General features: G+C 39.9%; 1 protein-coding gene across 1 annotated transcript in view; it reads left to right on the forward strand.

Moving 5' to 3' along the window:
• The first annotated feature begins 6205 nt into the window (after window positions 1–6205).
• Window positions 6206–14966, forward strand: part of DNAAF11 (dynein axonemal assembly factor 11) — a 52656-nt gene continuing 43895 nt past the window's right edge. The window contains exons 1-4 of the mRNA XM_059836122.1: window positions 6206–6268; window positions 7725–7782; window positions 8855–9067; window positions 10045–10214. Of these exons, the coding sequence (XP_059692105.1) occupies window positions 6229–6268; window positions 7725–7782; window positions 8855–9067; window positions 10045–10214 (481 nt within the window). The 5' untranslated portion in view covers window positions 6206–6228. The remainder of the gene's footprint in view (window positions 6269–7724; window positions 7783–8854; window positions 9068–10044; window positions 10215–14966) is intronic.

Raw genomic sequence — 14966 nt, forward strand, 5'->3', positions numbered from 1 at the left:
CTCAGTGAAGAACCTTTTCCTAATATCCAATCTGAACTTCCCCTGACATGGTTTCATTCCATTTCCTCGTGTCGTATTGCTGGTCACCGGAGAGGAGATCAGCACCTCCGCCTGTGCTGCCCTCCTTGAGGAAGGTGTAGACTGCGATGAGGGCACCCCTCAGCTTTCTCTCCTCCAAGCTGAACAAACCAAGTGACCTCAGCTACTCCTCATAAGTCTTGCCCTCTAGGCCTTTCACTGTCTTGGTTGCCCTCCTCTGGACACACTCAAATGGTCTGATGTCCTTCTTATATGGAGGCACCCAAAAGTGCACACAGGACTTGAAATGGGTTCAGTAACACTCAGATCTTCTTGCGAGGAAGTTTACAAAGAAGTCTAATGAGGACCCACCATTTCTATTCAGGACCTCAACTAAATTCTGCCTTGACTGGTGGATTTGAGTATTAGCCTCTTCCTTTCGTTTTCTTTCTACGATAAAATAGTTTTTAAAGGAGCAGTATGTTTGGATGCAAGATGGGAGACTTGTGGGTTCTAATGGAAGCACTTCTCTTTTCCCCTTGTATGCTTTTCCACTGCTCTTATATATTGATGTGACATTGTACAAAATTCCTCTCAAGTATATTCCCATGTCTACATCAAGTTACATACCAACCAAATTTCCTTCTGAAACCATAAGATCAAAGAGCAAGGAGGTGTAACACAGAGAAGTATCATTGTGCCTTGTAGGTTTGCTTGATTTAGATCCTTTCTAAACACTTTTTGTCTATCTGGACTGTGTCCGTAGTGTAATAGAGGTAGCTGACATAGTAGTATTGCAGGTAAGCTCTTATTGAGATCCAGGCAGCGTGGATGCATCGGCAAGCTCAGAGCTAATTCTGAGTTCTACAGGTCTATGCATTGTACTTCACCATGCAAAACAGAAATGCCCTTTGTTGCCTGTATTGCAGGAGCAATTAAGGTAAAATAAGGAACTTGGAAAAAAAAAAATCAAGCCTGAAACTAAGAAGGTCTTTAATAGGGTGGAGAGGGATTTCCACCTGATAACAGTAAAAATGAATTTGTTCCTCTTTTTAAGTACATTAATCTTTGTTCATACAGCTGACTGGGTAAGGTTATTAAAATAGTATATGATGTGTCAGTTCTGTAAACTGCAATGAAATGCTAACTTTGTGCAGGATCAGCCTTCTCTTGAAATAAAGTGCCTAGATTTGTGAGAAATTTTTTTTAATTAGCAGGATACCTCAAACATTGCTAATTGGTTCTGCTGCATAAAGGAATGCACTCAGCTTAGAATGTTATCATTCACAAAGGTGAATTAAAATGAGTCTTATTTTTCCCTGCAGCAAGATTGCAGGCAGGGAGAGTTTCATAGACCTTCAGTTTGACTCAGCGTGGCTCCTCTGAGGTTCTCATAACCAGCCTGTCCCCTGGTAGTTTTTTGAATGTTTCAATTAATTTTCAGATATCTCAGAATATTTTTTACTTGTTGAGTACTATATAAATAGCATTAGCAAAAAGCCATGATATGGGACAAATGGCCTGTTTTGATGTCACTGAAGCTGGTGGAAAATCTCAAGGCTGTGAGCTTTCCAGGAGGTTCAAAGAGAGTTACAGAAGCGTCAAATTACTTTCAGTTGTATTCAATCAATAATCACTCTACTCCCTCCACCATGGCCACTCAATTCACTCTACCAGGCAAAATACCCTTTCTGAAAATTGTGTGTTTAGCATAACAGTGCACTGCACTGAGTTGCAGCAGATTGCTGAGATGGTGTAATATGTGCTAAAAGCTCATCTGAACACCCACAAAGGAACACAGAGAGACAACAGCTGGAGGGGGACCCCAAATAATACCCTGCCCCAGCTGCTTCCAGGCCCATCCCAGGAGCCATCAGCCCATCAAAGGCCCTTCTGCACCAGCCCGGAGGAGCACAGGGGCACAATGGCGGGTGGGAACCCAAATTAAGGACTCAGAAGAAGGGACACCCTGTCTGGGTCCCTCCCAGGGCTGCCCCAGAGGAGCCTCAGCCCCAGTGTCCAGGCACAAAACCCATCCAGATGAGTCAACACCAGAGCACCTTTGGGACCGAGGCGGTTGCTGCCTGGGGCCATGAGACACACTATGGCCAGGGGTGTCTCTAAGGGCGATGCTATAGGGAGTGGGCTGCTGAGGACCAGGGGAGTCCCAGCCAGCTGTGCCTGTGTGTGATGGTCTGTACCACCAAGTGGAGGCCTCAAATGTCCAGGTGCCAGCAACTGGAGAGACTGGGATCTAGGGGCGGCTACTGGGGAGACTGAGTGCTGAGCCCAGCTGCTGGAGGGATCCAGCTTGTACAGATGTATATAAGTCTGTATATTCTCACTAGTGGAACTCCATCCTGTTCAGCCAGAAATGTGAGAAGGATGCTGTCTGTGAGTGCTCTGTATGTCTGTCTTTGTTATCTGAGTTGCCAGCTGTGTATGTATGTATATATCTGCTGTATACATGTGCTCTGTGTGCATGTGCCTACCGGGTATACATGCTCAGGCTCGATGCTCGTGGGATTTCAGGCATGAAGCTGCCCCAGCCTCGCCTCTCTTGGGCTGCCAGACCCAGCACAATATGTTTTCCACTGGAAATATGCTTTCTCCTTTATTTGTAGTATTGTCAAAAGTAGAGTAAGCCTGGGAGAGGAGTAGAAAGACATGTGGTATTTAGTACTGTAATTTCTCATTTCCTTCCTTTTGTGGGTTGAACTTGTAATGTATGCAACAGGCATAAAACTACTGCACAGCAAGCTTGTTGGTGTAGTCATTTCCTAGAATTTGAAATTTGACAGTTGAGATGGGGCTTGGGGTGGGGTGGGCAGTTTGAAGAGCAACAGCAAGGGCAACAAAAAAAAGCCGTATATAAACCTTTGTGTGTGTGTATATAAACTATAGGCTAGCACCCACCTATAAAATATTCACTAATGCACAATGTTTATGCATCAAAAGCTTGTGGAACAGTGAGTTTCAGATATGAATGGTAGCGATTAAAAAAGAAAACACCTCTAAGTCTAAATATGATATAGACACAATATACTTTAACTATATAGACAAAGATGAAAGGCCAATGTCCTTCAAAAAAGCAACCCAAGCTCAGAATTAACTGCTTCCTGTTGAGAAGAATATGAAAAGAAACCAAAAATACTCCCAAGAAGTAACCTGTGCTGTAAATCAATGTATGTATAGAAATTCTTCAGTAGGTGACCTAGTTTTAAAGACCATTGGTGAATTTATGTCCATTGCCTGTAAAGAAACAGGGTGGCCTGGGAAATCCTACTGTGATGAAGCCCGTGCATCCATGGAAATAGTGTTGGACTAAATTTCCTCATTGGCATAATTCCACTAAATTAAAAGAAGTGACGTGTGAAGAACAAACATGGCCCTATGTTTTCACGTTTGAGCAAAAGGACCTTCAAATATTCATTTTAGTTTAGCTCCCAAATAGAAGCTCTTTCGTAACATCCTAATTGCCTAATTCCTGGTTTTGTTTCTTTTTCTGTGAGGTGAGAATTTTACATTCCTTTGTTATCAGTGGAAGTATTTTTCCTTCTCCAGAAAAAAAAACACCATTAAATCAAAACAAATCAATCATATTTTATTAGATTTATGCTTTCTTTTCATCAGTGATACATACAGACATCAGGAGAGATACCTGCTGGCATATTTTATCTATTTGTCTGGAGATGAAGTTTTGCTTCCTAAGGTTGTATAATTTTTCAGTGCCAAGCAGCTGATTTATACTACTTTTGTGTATAATAGCTCCACAGCCAAATCATTTTGATTGCCAGGACATCTTATTCAGGCTGTTTCTCTTATGTGGATTTGACTTTATTTTTGTATACTTTAAGGTATGATGAATTGATACCTTACATAGTATGAAACATACAGAGTGGAACAATTAATCTGTTTACAAATGGCTTTATTCCTTTATCCTTTCAAAGGAATTTATCTTAACATTGCATGATATGTATTTGCAGTAATGTTTTTGACCATGACACTTAAACAACTCTGAACTCTCACCAAATGCATCTTCTGTATGATAGTGCTTTTGCAAAATGTCTTGTTACTATACACGGACTTTTTTGGTAGCTGGATCATTTTCCTACATCAAAGCCCGTCAGGCTCAAAAGTATTTCAACAAATGGAGTGATTTGGATATACCACTTTAAAGTTTTCTGAGTGAGGTAGAAAAGTAAAGCTGAAACAAAAATCTGTGTCACTGTTCTTTATGAGAAAAGGTTCTGTTTTTGTCCTCCGTATCATCATTGGAGCAAAATGTTATTTATAGTGTATCTTCTCTTTCGCAACAGCCTGCAAGAGCGTTCACTTGGCTAATCTTAATCTTCGGTTTGCTCTTCAAAATGAATGCTTCTGATGTGAGGCTACTTCACAGGAAGCATGACCTCATTCTGTCTCTGTGCCACTGATTGCACGGGCTGTTTTCAAAAGGAAACAGGGGACTTGATAGACCTGCCTTTCCGAAGCGCCAGGGCTGAGCTCTTCCAGCAAGCTGCAGAAGGAGCACCCTCCACTTTTTTGCATACATGTGTTAATAGTGAAATGGATTTTCCAGGTTTGGAAGATTTTACGTGTATTTATCTCTTAATATATTTGTCAGCTGAGGAATAACTAAGCTTTGGATTCATTTCTATACTGCTTTTCAGGAAGTTTTGTGGTTTTGTGAATGCTGTTATCATTACCTGCAGGGAGAAAAGACTAGGCTGCTCTTCAAAAATGACTGATATGTGTCAACAAAGACAACCACCTTTGTAGACACTTGTGTTTGGTAGGTACAAGAGAATAAAGCTGGTTGCCTGGGCTTCAGCTATTTTAATAGTTAGCATTATGTTTTGGTACATACTAATGTAAATATTTACGATGTAAACATGGACAGGGGGTTGCTGGCTACCAATTGAGGGCATCATTGGCTTAAAGATTAATTTGATTTTTGGAGAGAAAGGTGATTAAAACTGACTGTTTTGGACAGTGACTTTTTGTTTATATTACTACATGGGCTTTTGAGTGTTTTGAAATTCAAGGGGGGTTGTTGTCTTAAACTTTTGAGTTCTTGACAAAAAATATTGCCATGTTCACCTCAGATTCACTTTTAGTGAGATCTCTTAAAGCTGTTGGCCTTTTCTCATGTCATAGTTTAAAGGTTCTGTATTGATGCTCATTTTGTGGATTACAGATACGATACTACCGCTTCATCGTACAGTGGTAGTTGAGATGCTTTGTTTTGGCTTGCTTATATTGTTACTATAGCTTCTCATGTTATTAATAGCCCAGAAATGGGACTGAATGAATATTAAATGAAAGCAGAACACTGTGCAGCATTGTCTACAACACGATGTTTCCACGCTTTTCTCCTGTATTGATTGAATTAGGATTTTCAGGAACCGTCTTCATTGACGCATGAGAAAAAAATTTTCATGATCAAGGGTAGCAAAAAAATCCGTTGGACTGCCTGTTCTATGGCTGTTTACAGAAGCTTGGTATTATCATTACTTAAAAGAGTTTCAACGCAAATTACAACTGCTTATTAACTGTTCTTCAAAAGAGAGAAAGTCATCGCCTCCCCAGTGATATGTTTGCATATGTGTATTTCTCACTTCCTTTTATAAATATACGTATAACCTCTATTTTACCTTAAACATTACTTCTGCGGAGGGTGGCGGATAAACAGGGGTCCTGCAGAGACATACCTTGCAAATTTATGAGATAATTCAAATTAGTAACGAAAAGACTGTGGTTTGTTCTACCACTTTGATCAGTATGTGTCAACACGTTCTAATGAAAACACTACCCATATGTAAACTACTATTCTTAAAAGTTATTCTTTTTTAGTGGTTGCTACTTTATATTATCACAACTGAGAAAATCGCTTCTAATACAACTGTGTTATGGGTTTCAGTTGCTGGAAAGTTTCACTCTCAGATTATTAGAGTTGTAGTAGGTATAATTGATGCTGAGGTATACTTCTGCATCCCTTTTCAAACACATTTGCTCTAGAATCAATCACTTTTGTCTAAGCAAGAATATATTCTAACTAATAATAATGATATATATTGATGATACTATCTTACCATCCTAATTTTCAAACAAGACAAAATAAAACACACTTCTATTTCTTTTTAAACTCTTTTACAGATAATCTGTATTACCGGTTATCCCAGGGTGTATGAAACAGTCCTTTTCAAGATGTATGGAATATCACATGTTGCATCGACACCAGGAGCAAGTAAATTTGTTCACATTCATCAGAGCTTTTGATTAAAAAAAATCTGTTGTGAAGGGGATTTTGTTTGACTGATAAGATTTGGGATTTTGCAGGTTTTAGTTTATATCCAGATCTACAAACCACCTGTCGAGTTTTTCTTGTATTTTCTTTTAGAGTTTGGATGAATTTCTTGGTTTTTACTATAATATTTTTGCACAATTAAAAATCATGATTTTGCCTAAAATAAGAGAAATTATTTCAGAAGCTAATTGTGTATGAAAAAAATAGGTCTACAACATCTCAGTTTATGAAATGCACCACCACTCCCACTTTTTGTACAACTTGCTGTCTGACATTCTGACCGATGCTACTTGATCTCTTTGTACCTCCACCCAGTTTCTTCCAGTTGTCTCCTCCTCAAGCTGATTTTGCCAGGGTTAGAGCATGATTTTCTCGTGCTAAAGTGAAATGTTTTTCTTCCAAAGTGCAGGGGAAACAGCATGTATGGCAATAGGGTAATAGGACTGATTTGTAAAAAAATACCATAGAAAGTTTTACTTCCCTTCTTTATTGACCCTGCCTGGTCCCAAGGCTCAGTTAGCCTTCACATCCAGGCTGTGACTGACAACTGAGCTCCAAATGAGGATAAACAAGATTACCAAAGTGGAAACACTGACTTTCATGTCTTTTCTTTGCTTGAGATCATAATTGAATGTTAAAAAAAATAATCCTCTTAGATGGGCATGTACTAACAGTGTCATAAGCATGATGCTCTAAAGATACAGGAGAGGTAAGGTTATATAGGGAAAGATCATATCGTTTATCATTCCATGTAATAACAGATATAAATTCTCCCTGTGGATAGCCATTGCTCATATTTCGTAAGATTGATTCTGTCAGATGCTGAACATCTGGCAGCACTTTGCAGACTTGAGCCATGGTAATCCAAACAAATCCTATTTCTTTAGTGTCCTGCCACAATATTATTGTCAAATCTTTGTCACTGTTGCTATCCCTATGCCTGTTGCACTATGTCTGCAATTTTCATCTGAAAAATATATTGTAATGGTAATGGTGGCCCTTCCATTCTACTCTGTAACTATTGCCAGTACAGGTACTATTTTGGTAATGAAGAAGATTTCTGGGAAAACACCATTAAAATTACTGCAGCTATTGCATTTGTGTCTATTTCTCTCAAGGTTGTAAGCTGTGCGGAGTACAAGTATCTGATTAAGATTGGCTCTGATTCTGTGTTGGCCTGGTTGAGATGAGTTTCCTATAAACACTATGTCTCTCCTCCATTCTCATCTGATTTATTTATCTCCTTTAATCTCTCCCTTAATTTCCTTTTCTTTTTTAGCGTCTTTTATGATCTTTTGGATATGCACAAGGTCCCTGTCAGTGAAGAACTGTCAACTTTTTGAGCTGTCAGTGGATATGATAATGACTCCTTCTTATTTGGCATTTGCCTCTGCAGGTTCAACAGCATTTGATGGAGAACATAGACGCAGCCTCCCACAACGTATTTTTCCAAGGTATTAAGGAAAATTATACTTGTTTAATTTTATTTTTATTGTGTTGGAGATTTTGTATATCCTTTTGGACCACTTAGAATTGTAGTGGTGATATTAATTTAATGACTGCTTTAAATGGAAGTTCAGAAGTACTGCTATGGAAATTGGAAGCACTGGCTTTGCAATTACAAGGTTTTGGAGTATCTCTGTTCTACCTGCTTTCCCCTCCACTGAAACCATGGTATCCCTCTGTGACATGCCATATGGGATAGTTAAACTTGCTACTGAAACCCATGTCAGCCACTGAATCAATCCAGTGTCTTCCTTTCTTTCCATGGATGTCACTGCATGGCCACTTGGAACTCAAAGGTGTTGAGGAGAAAGGATTCACCATAAATACAATTTTACTTGAGCTAAGTAAAAGTTCTACAACATTTAGATTCTTTCACCTCTGTCACTACTCACTTCTATTTTAAATACCACATAGTATATTTTTCTGTGCTATATTTAATCTCAAAGTCAATTGTCTTTCAGTGCTGGATGAAGTTATCACCACGTGTAGACTTTATCCCATGTTGTTCTAGCTGCATGGTACTCTAGGATTTGTGAGAATTAGAAGTCATGTATCTTTAAATCTTCATTAAGTATGGCTAGGTTATAGAAAGCAAATAAATCCTGCCTGGTTCAGAGGCACTCAGGCTTCTGCCATGCAGGGTAACTCAGAGAAGCAAAATACTGGAATACCTCTGATGGCTCCAGGTGGCTGTAGATCTGCCAGGACTCCTTAGCCAAGAGCACTGCCACGGAAATACACCATGCACTTCTCAGTTCAAGCTGGCTCCATGTATTCATGAAATGCTCGATCTGGCATGAAGCTCTCCTGTAATCTGAAGCTCTGGAAAGTGTGATGGAGGCACACTCTAGCTGGCTGAAACCCCCTAGGTCCAGAAGTAGTATCATTATAGCCACATATTTTAAATCTATGTCATTACCAGCACCCATCAGCTGGTAATGTAAATTCATTATTATAAAAACATGAGTTTGCACTGTGTAGACATTCACTAAAGTTGAGGGTTTCATTTCTCCTTTTCAGTTATGCTTGTGCCTTTTTGGATGATGGCCCTGCCTACGAGTGTTGTTCCACAAATCCTCTGACAGACTCCCTTTCCACATGTCGCCGCAGCCCTCGACTGCTTTCTAACGGTTATTACATTTTGACAGAAGACAGTTTTCTGTCTGGTGAAGAGGGCAACATAACACTGACACCATCCCAGACAAGTGTTACATATAAAGAGAATTTAGTTCGGTAAGTGAACTATATGCAGATTTTACTCAATGTTGGCAATTGCCTCCACATCTCAGGACTCATCTGGAGGTATCTGTGTGGCTGTCTACATTTTGCTTGGCATAAGATCAGCATTGCTTCTCAATGGGAACATCTCAATTGATTTAGTTTAGAGAGTGCAGTGATGGACTACAAGAAAGACATTGAGGTGCTGGAGCGTGTCCAGAGAAGGGCGACGAAGCTGGTGAGGGGTCTGGAGCACAAGTCTGATGAGGAGCGGCTGAGGGAGCTGGGGTTGTTCAGCCTGGAGAAGAGGAGGCTGAGGGGAGACCTTATCGCTCTCTACAATTACCTGAAAGGGGGTTGCAGAGAGGTGGGTGTTGGTCTCTTCTCCCAAGTGACGAGTGACAGGACTAGAGGAAATGGCCTCAAGTTGCGCCAGGGGAGGTTCAGGCTGGATATTAGGAAAAAGTTCTTTACTGAGAGAGTAGTGAAACATTGGAATAGGCTGCCCAGGGAGGTGGTAGAGTCACCCTCCCTGGAGGTATTCAAGGAGCGCGTGGACGTGGCATTGTGGGATGTAGCTTGATGGGCATGGAGCTGTGTGGTGTTGGGTGGGTTGGTTTTTGGTGTGTTGTGGTTTGTTGTTGTTGTGTGGTGGGTTTTTTGGGGGTTTTTTTTTTTTTTAGGTTGGACTTGATGATCTTACAGGTCTTTTCCAACCTTAGTGATTCTGTGATTCTGTGAAATAACTTGATTTGGCATCACAGTATTCAGTATCACAACGCATGATATGTTGCCGTGCTGCTAAAGCATTACCCAACATTACTGCAGTATGCAGCAGTCATTCTTGGTGACATACCCAGGGTCAAGAACAGAGCTAGGAACAGCACCCAGAAACTGGTTCTTTCATGTCAGTCCTGCAAGCTTTAGAGCTTTGTCCCTGCTCAAGAATAATAATTAACTCTATTCCTTGACAATGCGTCTTTTCTTTCTAGTGTATTCAGGCGAAGGAAGAAAATCCGTCGCTCTCTTGCCAGCTTGTTCAGTCTTGGTGCCTCCAGTTCATGGCTTAGCAGCACCGTCCTCAGCAATATGGATTCCTCCCATGTAGATGATCCTTGGCCTGATGGATGCAATAAACTAGAAGCCAGTCAGAGTGATATTGGTAAGCCCTGACCAGGTACCAAGCAATCGAACTACAACATTACAGTGTATATGTAGTGGGACTTGGGTATCTCTTTCCATAGGTTTTGCAGGCCAAGATGTGCAGGTAAAGGATGAACAACAGAATTGTAAGTGGTGAATTGAGCTCCTGGCATTAAAGTTTGCAGAATCCACAAAGACCTTTGTGCCAAAAAGGCATTTTTAGACTGAGTTTGAATCCAAAGTCATCACCAGTGATGTTTGTGCTGGTGTCATTAATGTCTGGCACTGTCTCCTTCCACCTGGCTGTTGTAATAACTTCACTGTCTTACAGTCTATGCAGTTTTGCCTTTACTCAGCATATTTTCTCCTGCATACATCGAACCTGCCAATTCCGAACCCCTAACAATTTGGAAACCTCCCTGTGATCAAGTAATTAATGGTTTTCCCCCCATAAAATTCATTAACACAAAGTCTCAAAGCTCTTCTTTTGTGTGGTCTCAGTTACATATGCACTTTTTTGTAGGTGATTCAGACTTTTCTGTTGAATATAATAGCCATGTGCCGCAAAGGCAAACTCCAGCATCTAATGGAGCCTCTCTCATCAAAGATGAGGAATTTCTTCAGCCTGGGAAACCACTTTGTGCTTCACAATCCTCCCCTCCATTTATGATAAATGCAAATGAAGAGACTTTGAGCAATGCAAGTATGTTACATTCTTATTTCGATATGCCTCATTTTTAGAGTGAACTGAAAATACTTACATTAGAATGTTGATATGATCCCTTGCAGAATAGAATCTATTTCTTGAAACTTACATTTTAAATGACTGATTAAAAATAATAAAATCTTAAAATTGGTATTTAGTTGTTCACTCCTCCCTGCTCACATCTTTTCCTCTCCTATTTTCAGTCATAAATGCAAAAAGAAAAAAGTGGTGTGAAGAGGAAAATGGAGGAAAGGGCATGGGAACAAAAACTGAAACAAGCAATTATTCAGAAAGGCTTGTTTTCTGAGAGCGTGGAGGGCACAGTGTCTCTACGGTCGTGGGGGAAAAAGACTCCTGAGAGACCCAGAGCATGAAAATTAGGTTTCCAATTTGAATCACTCTAGGCGAAATTGCTTAAAAAGAAACTGAAGAGACTGGCCTCACAGGCTGAAGGTAGTCTGTGCAAACACCTCCTGTCGTATGTTTACTTTCCTGAAAACTCATGGAAATTATTTTCCTGATTTTTGTTTTAGAATCCAGGACAGTGCGAAATGTCCTTTCTCAAATGGTTGCGCTGTTCATGTGTTTAATCGTTTCAATATGTACAAGGTAATTTTTATTTCTTTTATTTGTTGTTTCTGATATTAATGCTAACTCCTTTTCAACTGGTGAATAAAACATAAATTAAGGCTCATAATTTCAAAGTTAGATATATCTTACTGTGAAAATATATTTTCACATGACAGTTGATGCAGGCAAATATCTGAGCTATACAGATATGAACAAAAATAAGAAATATGTACACAGATATGAAAACTACTTTGTCAAGTGTGTTTGGACAGGGGTTTTGAAAGGGTGAGAAGATTCAGAACAGGATCCATGTCTTTCCAAGTGAGCAGTATGGGTGTCTGCCTCAGCCTGGGAATGTTGAGTTCTTTATTTCTGGAAGATTATCCTCAATAGCTTAAGTAATTTAAAGTTCCAAATTGCAGTTCACCTACCAGAGTTCACCTACCAGAGTTCAGAGGGTTCATCTGCAAGAACCTTCTCTCCTTCCACTGAGGCTTCACCTCTATTAACCCAATATGCATCCCTTGGTTTTTTTCTAACCTTTATGGGTATTGTTATGTTCTCAGATATTTTCTGGGAGGAGTGTCTGCCACTTTGTTGCTGATAATTTTAGTTTGTAAGTACAGACTTTCTTTATATTCAACACACAATGTTTTACTAAGTCACATCTGAGGACCAAAATCCATCCTTGGATGTACATCCACGGCTCTTATTGATGCTAATAAAAGCAATATATGGGCGTATGGGGACAGAATGTAACCTTAATCAGTTACAGGATTTTGCATTTAAATTTCACAGTTCTTTTGTCCCAAGATGCTGCTGTGTTGTCTTTCTTCAGTCTCAACACATCTTTCAAAACAACTAAGTTTTGGTAAGTGGCTCCAGTCTCATATGATGAATAGAGAAATTCAGAAATTTTATATTAAGAAGAGGAAGGAGAGATTCCTTCTGTTGTGTTCATGTCAAAAGATAGAAGGCATGATCTGAAGTTATTGATGGAGGATTTGGCTTTTCCTGTTACTGATTTGTATTCATAGAAACTTTCTGTTTATTTTGAAAAACTGCCTTTTCATAATGTGCAATAAATGTTAGAACACCTATTTGTTAGCAGAAAAGGAAGATAAACCTAATATGTCACAACACAAAGATGCATAGACAGAGCAAGGGTAGTAACTTATTACGAATCAGGAGGTGTGCTTTCAAACCTTGCACTGAAGTGCACTCCCAGCCCACCAAACCGAGACCTTTTTTTTTGACTGGAATAAACAAAACCAGCTAAATATGGTGCTAGTCACATCACCACCTTGCCGGGACTACAGAATTGATATGACTTGGCCTCGCTAACCCAATATACCGTTAGATTCAGGACAGAGCTTTGCTGTTGGCTTATTCTGCAGTCTGATAAATGTCTTAGAAAGAAGTATTTAATCAGTCTGATCAGTTGAATAAAGGTGCTGATGTTGCTGTTTCAGATTGATTTATTTTAAAGTTTTGCACAGAGCTGTAGCTTCTAAATCCTTCTGGAGAAAAGGACTTACATATTGAGAAGGTCTGAATTGTATCTCTAAAGCAGGCTCATACATAGGCCTCCATGCTGCAAGCATGTCATTCTTTCATTTTCTATGCATCAGAAAATTCTTCTGAGTGTGTAAAATTCAAAATGCTGCTAAGACTAAAAACATTTGGGCTTATCTGAATTTTTATGTGGCAAAAGTGAAGCTCAACAAGGACGTTGTTTCTGAAACTGTGTCAAGGTTCCAGAGTTCAGTGGATCCCAAGGGCAGCAAGACAATCTGGCAGACCTCTTAGCCTTTGAATTGAGTACAGTGGAAGTTAGAAACAAGAAGGCACAGCTTGGAGAGCCATATTACAATGATAGTCTCAGATTTTGAGCATCCAAAGATCTTAGCACAACACCTCAGATAGTCAAGGATGGTACATTACACTTTGTCACTATGTCTTTATTCCCAATAAAATCAAAGCCACCAGGTTAGGACTAGTGTTTTGCAACCGCATGCTCCAAAGTACTGCTTTCTGACTTCCTGCATAGCTTAGCCCTGAGTCATACACAAAGCTGTTCTTCACAAGAGGAAAACAAATACTCTCTGAGAGCTTTTCAGTCATCACAGAATCATAGAATAATAGAATGGTTTGGGTTGGAAGGGACCTTAAAGATCATCTAGTTCCAACCCCCCTGCCATGGGCAGGGACACCTTCCACTAGACCAGGGTGCTCAAAGCCCCGTCCAACCTGGCCTTGAACACTTCCAGGGATGGGGCATCCAGAACTTCTCTGGGCAACCTGTGCCAGTGCCTCACCACCCTCATAGTGAAGAATTTCTTCCTTATATCTAATCTAAAGCTACCCTCTTTCAGCTTAAAGCCATTACCCCTTGTCCTATCACTACATGCCCTTGTAAAAAGTCCCTCTCCAGCTTTCTTGGAGTCCCCCTTCAGGTACTGGAAGGCTGCTATAACGTGTCCCCGGAGCCTTCTCTTCTCCAGGCTGAACAAGTGACCGGTATACAGAGAATACTTCTTTTATGCTCATCCCAAGAGAGAAGTTACCTGCTCAAACAAGTAGTCCTACAGCTTAACTAAATTGGGCAAATCAGAATCGACATAAATATTCATTATAACAAACTGTGGTTTAAATCAGGACATACAAAAATGTATGCTTTATTTTTTATCCCCCAGGAAATAATTGGAAAAAAAAGAATAATTGGTGAGTATATGTTTAAGTTTAGAAAAAAATCCGTACTTTTTGTTATAAGCCCTATTAGGAAACAGTGTTCAAGCATGCCAGTAAGGTTCCCTGGACTTTTCATTAAAAGAAGGTTTAGCTGCGGGAGCCTTGCCAGTTTCCACTGCGAATTACTCCACTTTGCTGTCTAAAACTTCTTTTTCATTTTATTTGGATGAAATATTTTTTTATTGTTTGACAACAGTTGCTAAATAGTGTAAGCTGTTAAACAAGTGCTGTTCTTTAGCCCAGAGAAAACATGTTTTTCAGTAACGGGCAAAGAAAGTTTAAACTGAACAGCAGGGCCAGGTGCTGTACTTCTCTAACTTGGTACCATTCCACTGAAGGAGTGAAGCAGCATCAACATCTATCAGTTCAGAATATCTGAAAAACACAGATTCTTCTCTTCTCTGTTCTTTTTCAGTTAAGCCTCATCCTCAGTCTCCAGTTTCTGTTTATCAAGCATTTCTAATTCTTGGTGCAGCTCAGACCCTTAAAACAAGAGCACTGATTTATTTGTACTTGGAGCTGGCCATCCCAGTCCTGGCTTCTGTATTTCCTTTATCTCTTTACTTTGAAAAGATAAAAATGAAAAGAAGGAACTAAGTGGAACTGTGCCCAGATTTGTATTCCTTATAGTGTGGATAAAACAGCCTTGTTCATTAGCTTGCTGGATGAACGCAGTTCAGCTTCTGAGATCTAAAAGCAGCTGCACAGCTGCAGACGCAACCTGGAAAACCTTTCAGTCAGTCC

This window comes from Gavia stellata, chromosome 3 (genome assembly GCF_030936135.1).
Source record: "Gavia stellata isolate bGavSte3 chromosome 3, bGavSte3.hap2, whole genome shotgun sequence".
Classification (NCBI taxonomy): Eukaryota; Metazoa; Chordata; class Aves; order Gaviiformes; family Gaviidae; genus Gavia; species Gavia stellata.